At 45.6% G+C, this 13,730-nt stretch overlaps 1 protein-coding gene across 1 annotated transcript in view; it reads left to right on the top strand.

The window, feature by feature from the left end:
* LOC143768167 (uncharacterized) overlaps positions 1-13,730 on the top strand; it is an 80,398-nt gene that overhangs the window by 14,605 nt on the left and 52,063 nt on the right. Inside the window, exons 2-4 of the mRNA XM_077256855.1 lie at positions 5,405-5,545; positions 5,671-5,850; positions 5,944-6,067. Of these exons, the coding sequence (XP_077112970.1) occupies positions 5,405-5,545; positions 5,671-5,850; positions 5,944-6,067 (445 nt within the window). The remainder of the gene's footprint in view (positions 1-5,404; positions 5,546-5,670; positions 5,851-5,943; positions 6,068-13,730) is intronic.

A 13,730-nucleotide genomic window follows, 5' to 3' on the forward strand; every position in this document is an offset into this window, starting at 1 on the left:
GCGATAGAAACTATGCTGTGGAAGAATCAGGCCGCATTCGCCCGTCATGCCGAAGATTTCGGCTGTACTGAAGCCATCACGCATGAGATCCCGACTGGGGAAGCTCGTCCAATTCGAGAACGATACCGGCAGATCCCGCCCAAAATGTACCAAGAGGTGAAAACATTACTGAGGCAGATGCTGGATTCTGGAGTGGTGCAGAGTAGTCAGAGCCCTTGGGCAGCCCTGGTGGTGCTCGTCAAGAAAAAGGACGGGACCATCCGGTTCTGTGTAGATTACAGAAAACTCAATGCCTGCACTGTTCGAGACTCGTATCCGTTGCCCCGCATCGAAGAATCCTTGACAGCGTTGGGGAAAGCCAAGTACTTCTCCACCCTGGACCTAGCAAGCGGATATTGGCAAGTAGCCGTGGCAGAGAAAGACAGAGAGAAAACTGCCTTCATCCTCCCTATGGGACTGTTCGAGTTTAACCGGATGCCCTTCGGGCTCTCCAATGCTCCAGGCACCTTTCAACGGCTGATGGAAAAGTGTTTGGGAGATTTAAATTTCGAGGCTACCCTGATCTATCTGGATGACATCATTGTGTTTTCATCCTCTTTCGAAGACCACCTTGCCCGGCTTGGACAGGTACTCGGAAGATTGCGTGCTCATAACCTGAAGTTGAAGCCAAAGAAATGCCACCTCTTCAAGAGGGAGATCGAGTACCTAGGTCACATTGTGTCACAAGATGGAGATCTACCCTCGCTAGAAAAAGTGGCTGCTATCCAGAAGTGGCCAGTCCCTCAAACAGTGAGAGAACTCCAGGCCTTCCTGGGACTCGCGGGGTACTACCGTCGGTTTGTTAAAGACTTCGCGAAGGTGGCCGGTCCTCTCAATGAGTTGCTGAGGGGGACCGCTGGAGTGCCGAAGACCCAGCGCATCCCCTGGGCACAGGGACAACACGAGGCCTTCCAGGCTATAAAGAATGCCCTTACTTCGGCCCCGATTTTGGCCTACGCAGACTTCGATCAACCGTTCCTGTTGTACACCGATGGTAGCCTACATGGACTCGGTGCAGTACTTTCTCAGATACAGGATGGACATGAGAGAGTCATCGGGTATGCTAGCAGGTCCCTGCGAGACAGTGAAAGAAACCCTCACAATTACAGCTCCTTCCGGTTAGAGCTCCTGGCTCTGGTGTGGGCCATGACAGAAAAGTTTGCAGGCTTCCTGACAGGTACAAAAATTCAAGTTCGAACAGACAATAATCCCCTGGCCCACCTTGAGAATGCTAAACGGGGGGCCTTAGAACAACGGTGGATGGCTCGCCTGGCCAAGTTCGACTTTACTATCCGCTATCGCTCTGCTACCGAAAACGCAAATGCGGATGGGCTGTCCAGAGTGCCTGTGGAGACTCCAGTGGGGGATCTTGACGAACAACTCGAAGAGGAGGAAACCCCAGACTTTAATAAGTTCAAGCCCCCGATGGTTGTGGCCCAGTCAAGAAGGGAGGCCTGCGCATTACCTCGGTCCCTGGGAAGAACCAATGAAGAATGGGGGCACATTCAGGATGAACACGAAGGGCTGAGACAGATGAAATGGTGGGTAAAGCAAAAGCGGAAGCCTGTCAAACAAGAGAGAGATAATCTGGACTCTGAAACGAGGAGTGTGTTGCACCAGTGGGATAGACTGGAAGTGCGAGAGTCAGTACTATATCGTAAGAAACAACAGCCAAAAGATATGGAAGTAAGGTGGCAAGTGGTCATCCCAGGAAGAATGGCTCCAGAAATAGCTAAAGAAGCCCATGAATTCGGAGCGCACTTTGGCTCCACAAAAACCTACCAATGGTTGCAGCGGCATGTCTATTGTCCTCGGTTGGAGCTTGTGGTGGAAGAGGTTTGCCGGCAGTGTCGAGTATGTGACCTCATTACACTTTTACCCTGAAGCTGTGATGGCCGAGGACGACCATCATTAAGAAGGGAGGCATGTAAGAGGGTGGTGCTGGTATGGATAATAAGAAACACGCTGTCACTTTAAGAGGCTGCATCCCCTTGTCTGATGTGATGGTATGTTCTACTGTTCTCCCCTACTCTTGTTTTTGCTTTGAACTGGCCGGTGCTGTGGAGAGTGGGTGGAGCTGAGCAGCAAGAGGAAGAAGAAGTTTTTGAGAGGGAACAGAGAGAACTGTGAGCTGTTCTGCCTGCAAGGAAGAATCGTTGGCTGCAAGAAAGACTACACAGCTTGAGACGAACTGCGATTGTTAAATAGACTTTCCCGGTTACAGCGAAGGGTGGCTGTTCTGCGCTGATTGGTGAAGCCACGAAGATACTGAAAAGGGGACTTACGGTTTCCAGGAGCAAAGAAAGACCACGCTTTATAGAGCCGACAGAAATCCGTGCGCACCACCGTTTAGGACTTCGGGGGCCCCCTGGGACTGGACCTGTGTCTTCAACATCACCGTGAGTCTGTTCCTGTCTGGTGCACTAGTTAGGGCCTAGTACAGGCTTCAGTAGTTAGAGCACGGTAGCCGTGCGGCCTGCGTAGTAAAGGCCAGGGAGAATATATGCAGAGTAGCAATGATATATGTTTTATTGTGTAAAGTTGCTTGTGAGATAGATTCTGAGTTTGCAATTGCTTAAGCACTGTGCTATTTACAGACAAATTGATTCATGTGCATTATCTTTTGTTATTGTAAACCCCTGTTTGCACCTGCCTTGTCCTTTCCATTTCCTGTTTCCCAATAAATCTAACCTTTGTTGTTTGCACCTCATCTTGTGTACAGTAGTCTTCCTGCACCGTGGTGGTCCCCCGGCCATCGCTTCAAGGTCACCATGTCCGAGTATTCTCGGACAACAGAGTAGTGGTAGCTTACCTAAACCACCAGGGGGGAACCAGATCCCAAACATTAATGAGGACCACCTCCGAAATTTTCAACCTGGTTAAAAACAACTTTCTTTCCCTATCGGCCCTACACATAAAGGGGGTAGAAAACCAGAAAGCAGACTTCTTGAGTCGTACCCAATTAAGACAGGGAGAGTGGTCTCTAAATCAGGGGATTTTCAACAAAATCACAGATCTATGGGGAGTCCCTGTGATAGACCTCTTTGCCAACTCTCACAACAGGAAGGTGGAAGCCTTCTGCTCCCTGGACTCCGGGGGGAACCCCCAGGCTGTGGATGCATTCACAATTCCCTGGACACAAACACTGGCGTATGCTTTTCCCCCCACCATTCTCATTCCAGCAGTCCTGCGGAAGGTCAGGCAGGACAGATCCAGACTCATCCTAATAGCCCCCTTCTGGCCCAAGAGAGCCTGGTTCTCATGGCTGAGGATGCTATCAATCACCGATCCCTGTGTCCTTCCGGATCTTCCGGACCTCCTGTCTCAGGGACCGGTGTTCCACCCTCAGTCAGAGAATTTACATCTGACAGCATGGTATTTGAGAGGTCACTATTGAGGGAAAGAGGGTTTTCTGACAAACTAGTGTCCACTCTAATGAAAAGTAGAAAACCTGTGAGTACAAAAATTTACGGTAAAACCTGGAAAAACTTTCTATCATCCTCGGGGGTAAGATTGCAGGACGGGGTCCCAATCACTGAAATACTAGAGTTTTTACAAAAAGGGTTAGACCTAGGCCTTTCAGTAAGTACATTAAAGGTACAAATAGCAGCCCTAGGAGCATTATACTGTGAAAACATATCAGCCAACCCTTGGGTAGTACGATTCGTCAGAGCAGCCGCAAGGTCTAAACCCGTAACTATACGGAGGTTACCATCTTGGGATTTGAACTTAGTATTGTCAGCCCTAACAGAATCCCCGTTCGAGCCTTTAGAATCACTCCCTCTTAAGATTCTTTCACTTAAAACGGCCCTCCTAATAGCCCTGACTTCGGCCCGTAGAATAAGTGACCTCCAAGCCCTATCCGCAAACCATCCATTTACACAAATCCTGGATGATAGTTATACTAAAAACAGACCCTGCCTATTTGCCAAAAGTTGCATCCTCATTTCATAGATCTCAGGAAATAATACTTCCTTCTTTTTGTCCAGACCCTAGAAATAAGAAGGAAGAGAAATTCCACACACTAGATGTGAAAAGGTGTCTAGCCCAATACCTTAAAATCACCCAGCAGCATGGGAAGGAAGGGTCTCTTTTTATCTGCTTCCAGGGGCCCAGAAAAGGACTCAAAGCTTCTAAAGGCACTATTGCTCGATGGGTGACAGACGCAATAGCCTTGGCGTACTCATCCACCGGAAACGCTGTTCCAGAGGGACTGAAGGCCCACTCTACGAGGGCTATGGCGACCTCCTGGGCCGAAAGGTTGGAGGTACCATTAGATCAAATCTGTAAAGCGGCCACCTGGTCATCACCTTCAATCTTTTTCAGACACTACCGCTTAGACCTAGCCTCTTCATCTGACCTGACCTTCGGAAGAAGGGTTCTACAGGCTGTGGTCCCTCCCTAAGCAATGTCTCTGAAATTTTCTCTGGTAGTGCTGTCATGGGCGACTGAGAAAGTCATAGTTACTCACCGATAACGGTGTTTCTCAGAGCCCATGACAGCACCTGCTTATTCCCCCCCCTCATCACGTGTGCGGTGAGCACATTATTTTGTGTGAAGTGGTTTTCCATATAGACACGGTGTTTACTTGCTAAGAGATACGTTAAATTGTATTTTTTTTGTTGTTGTTGTTGTGACTAACCTGGAGGACCTCCGATGCTCTGTAAACAAAACTGATGCAGGGGAGAGGTACCGCCCTTTTATCCTGTAGGTTTCCTGTCCCTGAAGGGCGGATCCCCTCTCTCTGGTAGTGCTGTCATGGGCTCTGAGAAACACTGTTATCGGTGAGTAACTATGACTTTCCTTCTCCCCCATCCACTCTTACTACCCCCTATGCAACTATTGTGTGATGCTATGATTTATACAATGATTATATTTGACTTCATCTAAAATGCCAAACCCGTTGTGTCTGTTATTCAACATCATTATTGTTGAGAGAGTTTCTACAACTGTAATTAAATTCTTGAATTTTACCAAAATTCCAATTCTACAGAGTATGGAATGGTTTTTTTTGCAAATCTCTCCACACAAATCTAACAAAATGGTGGAAAACTGCTTTTAAATCATGTTCCCAAGTCTTTGTTCACATTGCTCCATTGACAATATTGGTTTCAGTGGAGATATTATGTGATGTGACGTACCATTCAAGCCTGTTGAATGAGGTCAAATGAAGTTGTGATTTTGCTTTCATCTCAATCAAAAAGAAGCTGCCTTGAGGTATTTTAATCATTTTCAATCTCATACAAAAAAAACACAGAATGCAACATCTACACGTTCTGTCCCCTCAGATGTTTCTCCTTTATATCTCCAAAAATTATATTATTGCAGCTTTTTGATGTTACATCATCATCTTCTTCCCATAAAGGTCCCTACAATAGCGGATCTTTTCAGTGGAGATTTTCAAATTTTCCTGATTCACTCATCAATAATGGATAGGATGAAGGACAAGATGGCGGAGAGGATATTACACCTCACCCTAGAGTTCCTCTTCCGGCTTACTGGAGAGGTGAGAAATTCTGATGACATCACATCATTCTTATCTATGGGAATAACAGATGGACAGAACTGGAGAGGTGAGGACTTTGGAAATGTCTGTATTGAGGTTTTATTAATGTGTCTCTCCATAACCAGGATTACACAGTGGTGAAGAAGACCTCTAGTGAGCGCTGTCAGGCCCCTGTGTCTGAGGGATGCGGAAGACCCCTGAGCCCAATCACGGGGCCTCCACCTCACCCCCTGATACATGAGGACATCAATGACCAGAAGATCCTAGAACTCGCCTACAAGATGATTGAGCTGCTGACTGGAGAGGTGACACTGCTGGGAATGCTGGGATATTATACAGTAACGCTATGGAGGGATCGAGGGGATGACGGTATAATTGTATGTCATCATATGTATCAGGTTCCTATAAGGTGTCAGGATGTCGCCATCTATTTCTCCATGGAGGAGTGGGAGTATTTAGAAGGACACAAAGATATGTACAAAGACATCTTTATGGAGGTTCCCCAGCCCCTCACATCACCAGGTAATACACTAAATACACACGGCCTATAACACAGGTCTGCAAGGGTAAAATTGTTTGAAAAGAGGTGATTTTTTTTTATATACTTTCAATTGCTGAACCCAGTAAAAATTCCATGATGTACAGTTTTTTTCACAAAACTGACTCCATATGCTTTTTCCTTGCGTGACCTTTGGTGGATGATTTACGTGTCATTAAATTTGTTATAAATTAATGCTGTGGGCAGAAAAGATTTTCTTAACCCAGCTTCCATAGTGTGGTGGTGTCCATAGCATTCAATCATATATCTTTCATTTTACCTCAGCAGTATAAGAACTGAAAGCTGCACTGTGATTGGCTGCTATAGGAAGCAAAGGCAGATTTTCTTTTAGACAGAGTTCATAAGAGTGTTGTGGTGTGCTTACCACAATTCCTTTCAGTATTTAGTGGTTGTGGTGTATTAAGCTTCTGCTTCTAACAATTTGATTGTGTAAGGGTCGGCCAGGGCAGCAGTGCCTTTCCTTTGGCATACCTGTGTTCTGGGTCTCCATTTCATCAGGGTCCACCCTGGAGCGTCAGTGATGCGTTGTAGATGGCATCGCACAAAGAGAGACACAGTCCAGCACAACTTTAACAACAAAAGCTTTACTTGTTTCTGTACACAGCATATTCACATTCTTTCCAGCATCAACACCAGGTTTCACAACGTGCAACTCCTCTTCTGTCCCTGCCCTGTCCTTCTCTCTCCATCGCTAAGCTAGCTTCCGGGACGGACCGTACCTTTTGACCCTCAGCGTACTCTCTGCTCATCCTTACTCCATCTGGGGACTTCCTCAGTCATTTCGTCCTGGTTCTGAGGGCGTTAGCCCACGCAATAAGCTGCCACATGATGAGCGATCTGCCTGTACTGTTTAGCCTTTCCTAGCAACTGGAGTCCCACTAGTACTGCACTGCTAGTACTGTTGCTGTTGCTTTCCCTGACGTGATTCAGACCAGGAATGCTATATGTCTGGGCCCTATTCTTTTTCAACGTTGCGTGGCACAATGTTGCCCATGGCTATAGAGCCCTTCTGCGCTCCATAGGCGCCCTGGCCCTCTTTGACTCTACCAGGAATTATTCCCTGCCTTATCCACCGTGCCCCTCCTATTTTTAACTATTTAATAGACTGTGTCCTATCCTATCTATGTACACTAAAAGGCCTCCATCTAGTGGCTAAACTCAGCACTACACTTTCCCTATAACTAGTGATAAGCGAGTAGCATTCTTGCTCGGGTGATCTCCGAGTATTTGGATGTGCTCGGAGATTTAGTTTTCATCGCCTCAGCTCAATGATTTATGGCTTCTGGACAGGCTGAATACATGTGGGGATTCCCTAACAAACAGGCATTCCTCACATGCATTCAGCCTGTCTAGAAGCCGTAAATCATGCAACTGAGGTGATGAAAACTAAATCTCCAAACACTAACAAATACTCGGAGACCACTCGAGAGTGCTCGGGGAAACTCGAGCAACGAGTATACTTGCTCATCACTAATAACAACATATACATGAAAGTCATATGTATACACAGCAACAATTGTAATGGCATAACATTATAAAAACAATTACTCAGGACATATCTAAAGGGATGGGGCATACACCCGTTTCTGCCACCCCTTACAATTGCAATGGTTACAAGTGGGTGTCGTAATTCACCCGACTTTTGCTACATTTGTGTTTGTTTTATAGTGAATACACTTTTCTAAAGAAGTCCATATTGTTCCTTATGTGTACTGTGGTGTAAAACTAGGCGATCAGGGCAAGTTGTAGGCTGTTTGTGAAGAAGAACTAAGACAGTGGTCTAAAGGGAAGAAAGAGAGCTTTCGTTTTGGAGTGCCTATCTGATCTGGGTGGAACCGCAAAATAATTGTCACGATCCATTTTTGGATTTGTGGCAGATCTGGTTTCCCTCAGTTTAAGACCATTTTTCATTTCTGGTCATCGGAGTTAATGCAGTCCCCCCCCCCCCCGTGGCCGCTGGTGTTATTGCATTGCTGCTGGGTCAGCTGATATTGGTGGTGACCACTCCCTCCATCCTTTAAGAGGTCACCTGGTTCATCAGCTGACTGTCAGTGTTAGTTCATTCTTCAGCGACCAAGCTGGGAGTAGGAGCTTGCTGGGAACAGTTGGTGTTTCTTCCCGCTGTGCTGTGCCTCGAAGCATTAAGCTAAGTGTTGTTTTCCTTTACCTTTTCTGTCTTTCCTTACCCCGTGTTGTATTAGTGCAGCGGTGGGACCAGTGCTCTCACCTGCCAGTTCCCTACTTAGGGATAGGTGCAGGGCAAGTAAGGGACTAGGTATCTTGGTCGGCAGTGGGTTGAAAGAACCCATATAGGGACGGTAGCAAGATCAGGGCACATCTGCAGGCCATTGCAGGAGGTGCCTATTCCCCCAGTCCCTACCGACAGGGCCCACCATTGTAATTGTGTCCCAGGTGTTCCCTTGCTTGTTGTGCTGTTCGTGACAGACCTACGAATGGGTCATTTCATACTGGGTCAGTCAGATTGTGACAATAATAGTGATGACTGCTACTGTGAGGAGTCCAGGGTGGTAGTTGTGGCAAAGTGCTGTTGCATTCTTACACCTTGGCACCCCACAAAGGAAACATAAAGTAGAACACTCACTTCAGATTCCCAAGGTTTCTTCTGCTTCAGCCATCTCGGCTCCAGATTCCAAATTCTCACAAACAGCTCCAGAATCCATATCCATGTTTAACAGTTCAACTTTACTTAGTAACAGGTTTTTTGACATAGATACAGCACAGTTCTCATGCAGTGACATTCCTGGAGCTTTGCCTTGTCCTGTCAATCTCTGCCTCTACCTGGTAATCCCTGCTTGGCCCTGGTAATCCCTGCCTGGTCCTAGTAATCTCTGCTTCTTCCTGGCAATCCCTGCCTGGTCCTGGCAATCTCTGCCTTGCTGGACAAGCCCTGTTACGTCCTGACTCCTGGCAATCTCTGCCCTTCCCTGAAATCTCTGCCTCGCTGGACAATCTCTATCCCTTCTGTGATGTCCGCAACTTTAGGTCCACCAGCTTCCTCCCATTCCCCTTGTCTGGTTTCAATAGGAAAAGGTAAAAGGCTCGCCATCACAGTGCTGCCTAATCCTGGACGTAGGCTCCAGATCCTCCTTGGAATGGTTACCGTTTAAGATGGTGACCACTTGCACGCCACTTAGCCTGGGATCCCTTCTTGCCTCAGCAACTTCACCCCCATAGCTATCTGTCTGCCTTCTTTCACTGCTGCAGCACTACACCTTGCCCTGGGCATGGCTGCCCGGGTTCTGCTCACTAACCAGGAAGTACCTTCACTATATCCCACTGTCCTGTACTGTAGCTATCTGAAACTCCTCTCAGCCTGGAAAACCCCTTATGCTAACTATGCTGGTCCTAACACTCTTATTCCCTATCTCTATTGTGCCCCACTTATCTATACCCACTATTGTCCTATGCCATCCCTAATCCTATACACAACACATGTCAAATACATACACATTACAGCAACATGCCATCATACATCCACTACTTAAAAAGCCCTCCCTCGATCAAAATTGTGCCGCTAATTATAGACCTGTCTCTAATCTTCCCTTCATCTCTAAACTCCTGGAACGCCTGGTCCACTCCCGTCTTACCCGCTATCTCTCAGATAATTCTCTTCTCGACCCTCTTCAATCTGGTTTCCGCTCTTTACACTCTACTGAAACTGCCCTCACTAAAGTCTCTAATGACCTACTAACAGCTAAATCTAATGGTCACTATTCCATGCTAATTCTCTTGGATCTCTCCGCAGCATTCGACACTGTGGATCATCAGCTCCTCCTCACTATGCTCCGCTCCATCGGCCTCAAGGACACCGTTCTCTCTTGGTTCTCCTCCTATCTCTCTGGCCGATCCTTCACTGTTTGTTTTGCTGGTTCCTCCTCCTCTCACCTTCCCCTTACTGTTGGGGTTCCTCAAGGATCAGTCCTAGGCCCCCTCCTCTTCTCTTTGTATACTGCCCCTATTGGACAAACAATCAGTAGATTTGGTTTCCAGTACCATCTCTATGCTGACGACACCCAATTATATACCTCTTCTCCTGTTATCACGCCGACCTTTTTAGAAAACACCAGTGATTGTCTTACCGCTGTCTCTAACATCATGTCCTCCCTCTATCTGAAACTGAACCTGTCAAAAACTGAACTCCTCGTGTTCTCTCCCTCTACAAACCTACCTTTGCCCGACATTGCCATCTCTGTGTGCGGTTCCACCATTACTCCAAAGCAACATGCCCGCTGCCTTGGAGTCATCCTTGATTCCGAGCTTTCATTCACCCCCCACATCCGATCACTGGCTCGCTCTTCTTATCTGCATCTCAAAAACATTTCCAGAATTCGCCCTTTTCTTACTTTCGACTCTGCAAAAACTCTTACTGTCTCACTTATTCATTCTCGTCTGGACTATTGTAACTCTCTACTAATTGGCCTACCTTTTACCAGACTCTCCCCGCTCCAATCTGTCCTGAATGCTGCTGCCAGGATCATATTCCTCGCCAACCGTTACACCGATGCCTCTACCTTGTGCCAGTCATTACACTGGCTACCCATCCAATCCAGAATCCAGTACAAAACTACTACCCTCATCCACAAAGCACTCCATGGCTCAGCACCACCCTACATCTCCTCTCTGGTCTCAGTCTACCAACCTACCCGTGCCCTCCGCTCTGCTAATGACCTCAGGTTAGCATCCTCAATAATCAGAACCTCCCACTCCCGTCTCCAAGACTTTACACGTGCTGCGCCGATTCTTTGGAATGCACTACCTAGGTTAATACAATTAATCCCCAATCCCCACAGTTTTAAGCGTGCACTAAAAACTCATTTGTTCAGATTGGCCTACCGCCTCAACGCATTAACCTAATTATCCCTGTGTGGCCTATTAATAAAAAACAACAACATAATCACGTTCCTCCATCATGTTCTCATACACTTTATGCAGTTAATAGCCTCTGTGTCTGTACTGTTACATACTTAGGCAGTTAACTGGTTCATGCAGCTTTACATGAACACCCGAGCCTTACACTATGGCTGGTCCGAATAACTAAAGCAATTGTTACCATCCACCTCTTGTGTCTCCCCTTTTCCTCATAGATTGTAAGCTTGCGAGCAGGGCCCTCATTCCTCCTGGTATCTGTTTTGAACTGTGATTTCTGTTATGCTGTAATGTCTATTGTCTGTACAAGTCCCCTCTATAATTTGTAAAGCGCTGCGGAATATGTTGGCGCTATATAAATAAAAATTATTATTATTATTATTATTATTATTATGAATATGACACTGATCTCTCCTTCAAACTGCATATCTAAGCCCTTTACACTTCCTGCCGCCTTCAACTCAAAAATATTTCACGGATCCGTACATTCCTAAGCCAAGAATCTGCAAAAACCCTAGTCCATGCCCTCATCATCTCCCGCCTCGACTACTGTAACCTCCTGCTCTGTGGCCTCCCCTCGAACACTCTCGCACCCCTCCAATCTATTCAAAACTCTGCTGCCCGACTAAACCACCTGTCCCCCCACTATTCCCCGGCCTCTCCCCTCTGTCAATCCCTTCACTGGCTCCCCATTACCCAGAGACTCCAGTACAAAAGTCTATCCATGACATACAAAGCCATCCACAACCTGTCTCCTCCATACATCTGTGACCTCGCCTCCTGGTACTTTCCTGCATGCAACCTCCGATCCTCATAAGATCTCCTTCTCTACTCCCCTCTTATCTTCCCACAATCGTATACAAGATTTCTTTTGCGCATCACCCCTACTCTGGAACTCTCTACCACAACATATCAGACTCTCACCTACCATGGAATCCTTCAAAAAGAACCTGAAGACCTACCTCTTCCGGCAAGTCTACAACCTGCACTACCCACCGATCGACCAAACCACTGCACAACCAGCTCTATCCTCACCTACTGTATCCTCACCCATCCCTTGTAGATTGTGAGCCCTCGCAGGCAGGGTCCTCTCTCCTCCTGTACCAGTTGTGACTTGTATTGTTCAAGATTATTGTACCTGTTTTTATTATGTATACCCCTCCTCACATGTAAGACGCCATGGAATAAATGGCGCTATAATAATAAATAATAATAATAATAATAATAATGAATACATTACCAGTCATGAACACTCTGGAACCACACACATTCACTGTGAATACTGTTCAAAGATGGGGAGGCATATGATGGCCTCTATCACCTCTTTACACTACTTTTGTTTGAACAACGTGGATGAATTCAACCTTAAAAATTAAAAATGGAATTATAAACTCTGACCTCCCGTCAATATTTCACACTGTGCCTTACGGTACAAGAGTACCTTTCCCTTCACCTCCCAGAGAAACTTGAAGATACACCAGATTCAGAACATGAAGAGCTGGATTCTGACAAAGACTTTCAAGTCCCAATAATTCACAGCTTTTTTCCCAGCTCAAATAAAATGACTTAGTCAGGGACTTGGACCTTTCCAACATTCTGTAGAACTTTAAGGCTCTAGACTTAAAAACCCCCCAAAAAACTGTAACCTCCTGGTACCTGTTTTTCACGGTACAGAATTGGGGAAAAGGAATTCCTTCCTTAATTTTCCAAGACAGTGCTGTAGTGTATTGCAGTGATGCTCCTGGGCTGATGGAAAAATTTAACATTGAGTACAATATGAGTGTAGACACTTTTTTTTTTTTTTTTTATTGATTCTTCCAAAAAAGTCTGAAAGCTGTGCTACTGCACAATGGCAGCATATAAGTATGCTTCAGTGGCTATAAGAAATTCAAAGCACTTGAATGAAAGTTAATAGAATTTAATATTTATTCTCAAGAACCTTAACTACAAGGATGAAGGATGGTCAATAGGTGGTGATCTGAAAGTTCTCTTTGCTCCTTTTGCAGCAAGTAGGATACACTAAGTACTGCACTGGACTGGACTGGAGCCAAAAAAAAGTTGACCAATGAGAATATCTTTGTAACTTGGACTCAAGAACATAGTTGTGGAAAGTTTAGTTAATTTTTCTAAAGTTCTCCTGTCACCACTCCACATTAATCTTAGTATTTTGAAGCAGTCTGTGAAAGCTCTACTGAAAGATGGAGAGACTTTTACGAACATGTGTACCAGGTTTTAGAGACTGTCCAAAAACTGAAATTGCATTTTTGTGGGTTCAGAAACTCATAAGATGGCTTGTTTGAAACAAAAATGAAAGCTGTTGAGAAAGGGGTTAGGGATTCTTTTAAAGTTGTGAAGAAAATGTCTAGGTTACAAAAAAAATCCAAAATTTAAGATCATTGTGGAGAACATGCTGAAACATTTCAAAGTCTTGAGTTGTCTGATTAATTTGAAGTTACATTTTCATTTGGACTACTTTCCTGAAAACATTAATGCTGTTAGCGAAGAACACTGACGATACTAAGGTAGATGGAATGTGAGCATGATGTGGGACTACTGTTGAATGCTTCACAGTCAAGCTCCGCAGGCCTTCTACAAGATAAAAGGTATCAAGAGATGCTTTAAAGAGAAAAGAAAAAAGGTGCAAGAATTAATTTCCAATAAAATCTGCATAATTTACAGTAGGTATGGAAAGTATTCAGACCCCTTTCAATTTTTCACTCTGTTTCATTGCAGCCATTT

The sequence above is a fragment of the Ranitomeya variabilis genome, chromosome 4 (genome assembly GCF_051348905.1).
Source record: "Ranitomeya variabilis isolate aRanVar5 chromosome 4, aRanVar5.hap1, whole genome shotgun sequence".
In the NCBI taxonomy this organism is placed as follows: domain Eukaryota; kingdom Metazoa; phylum Chordata; class Amphibia; order Anura; family Dendrobatidae; genus Ranitomeya; species Ranitomeya variabilis.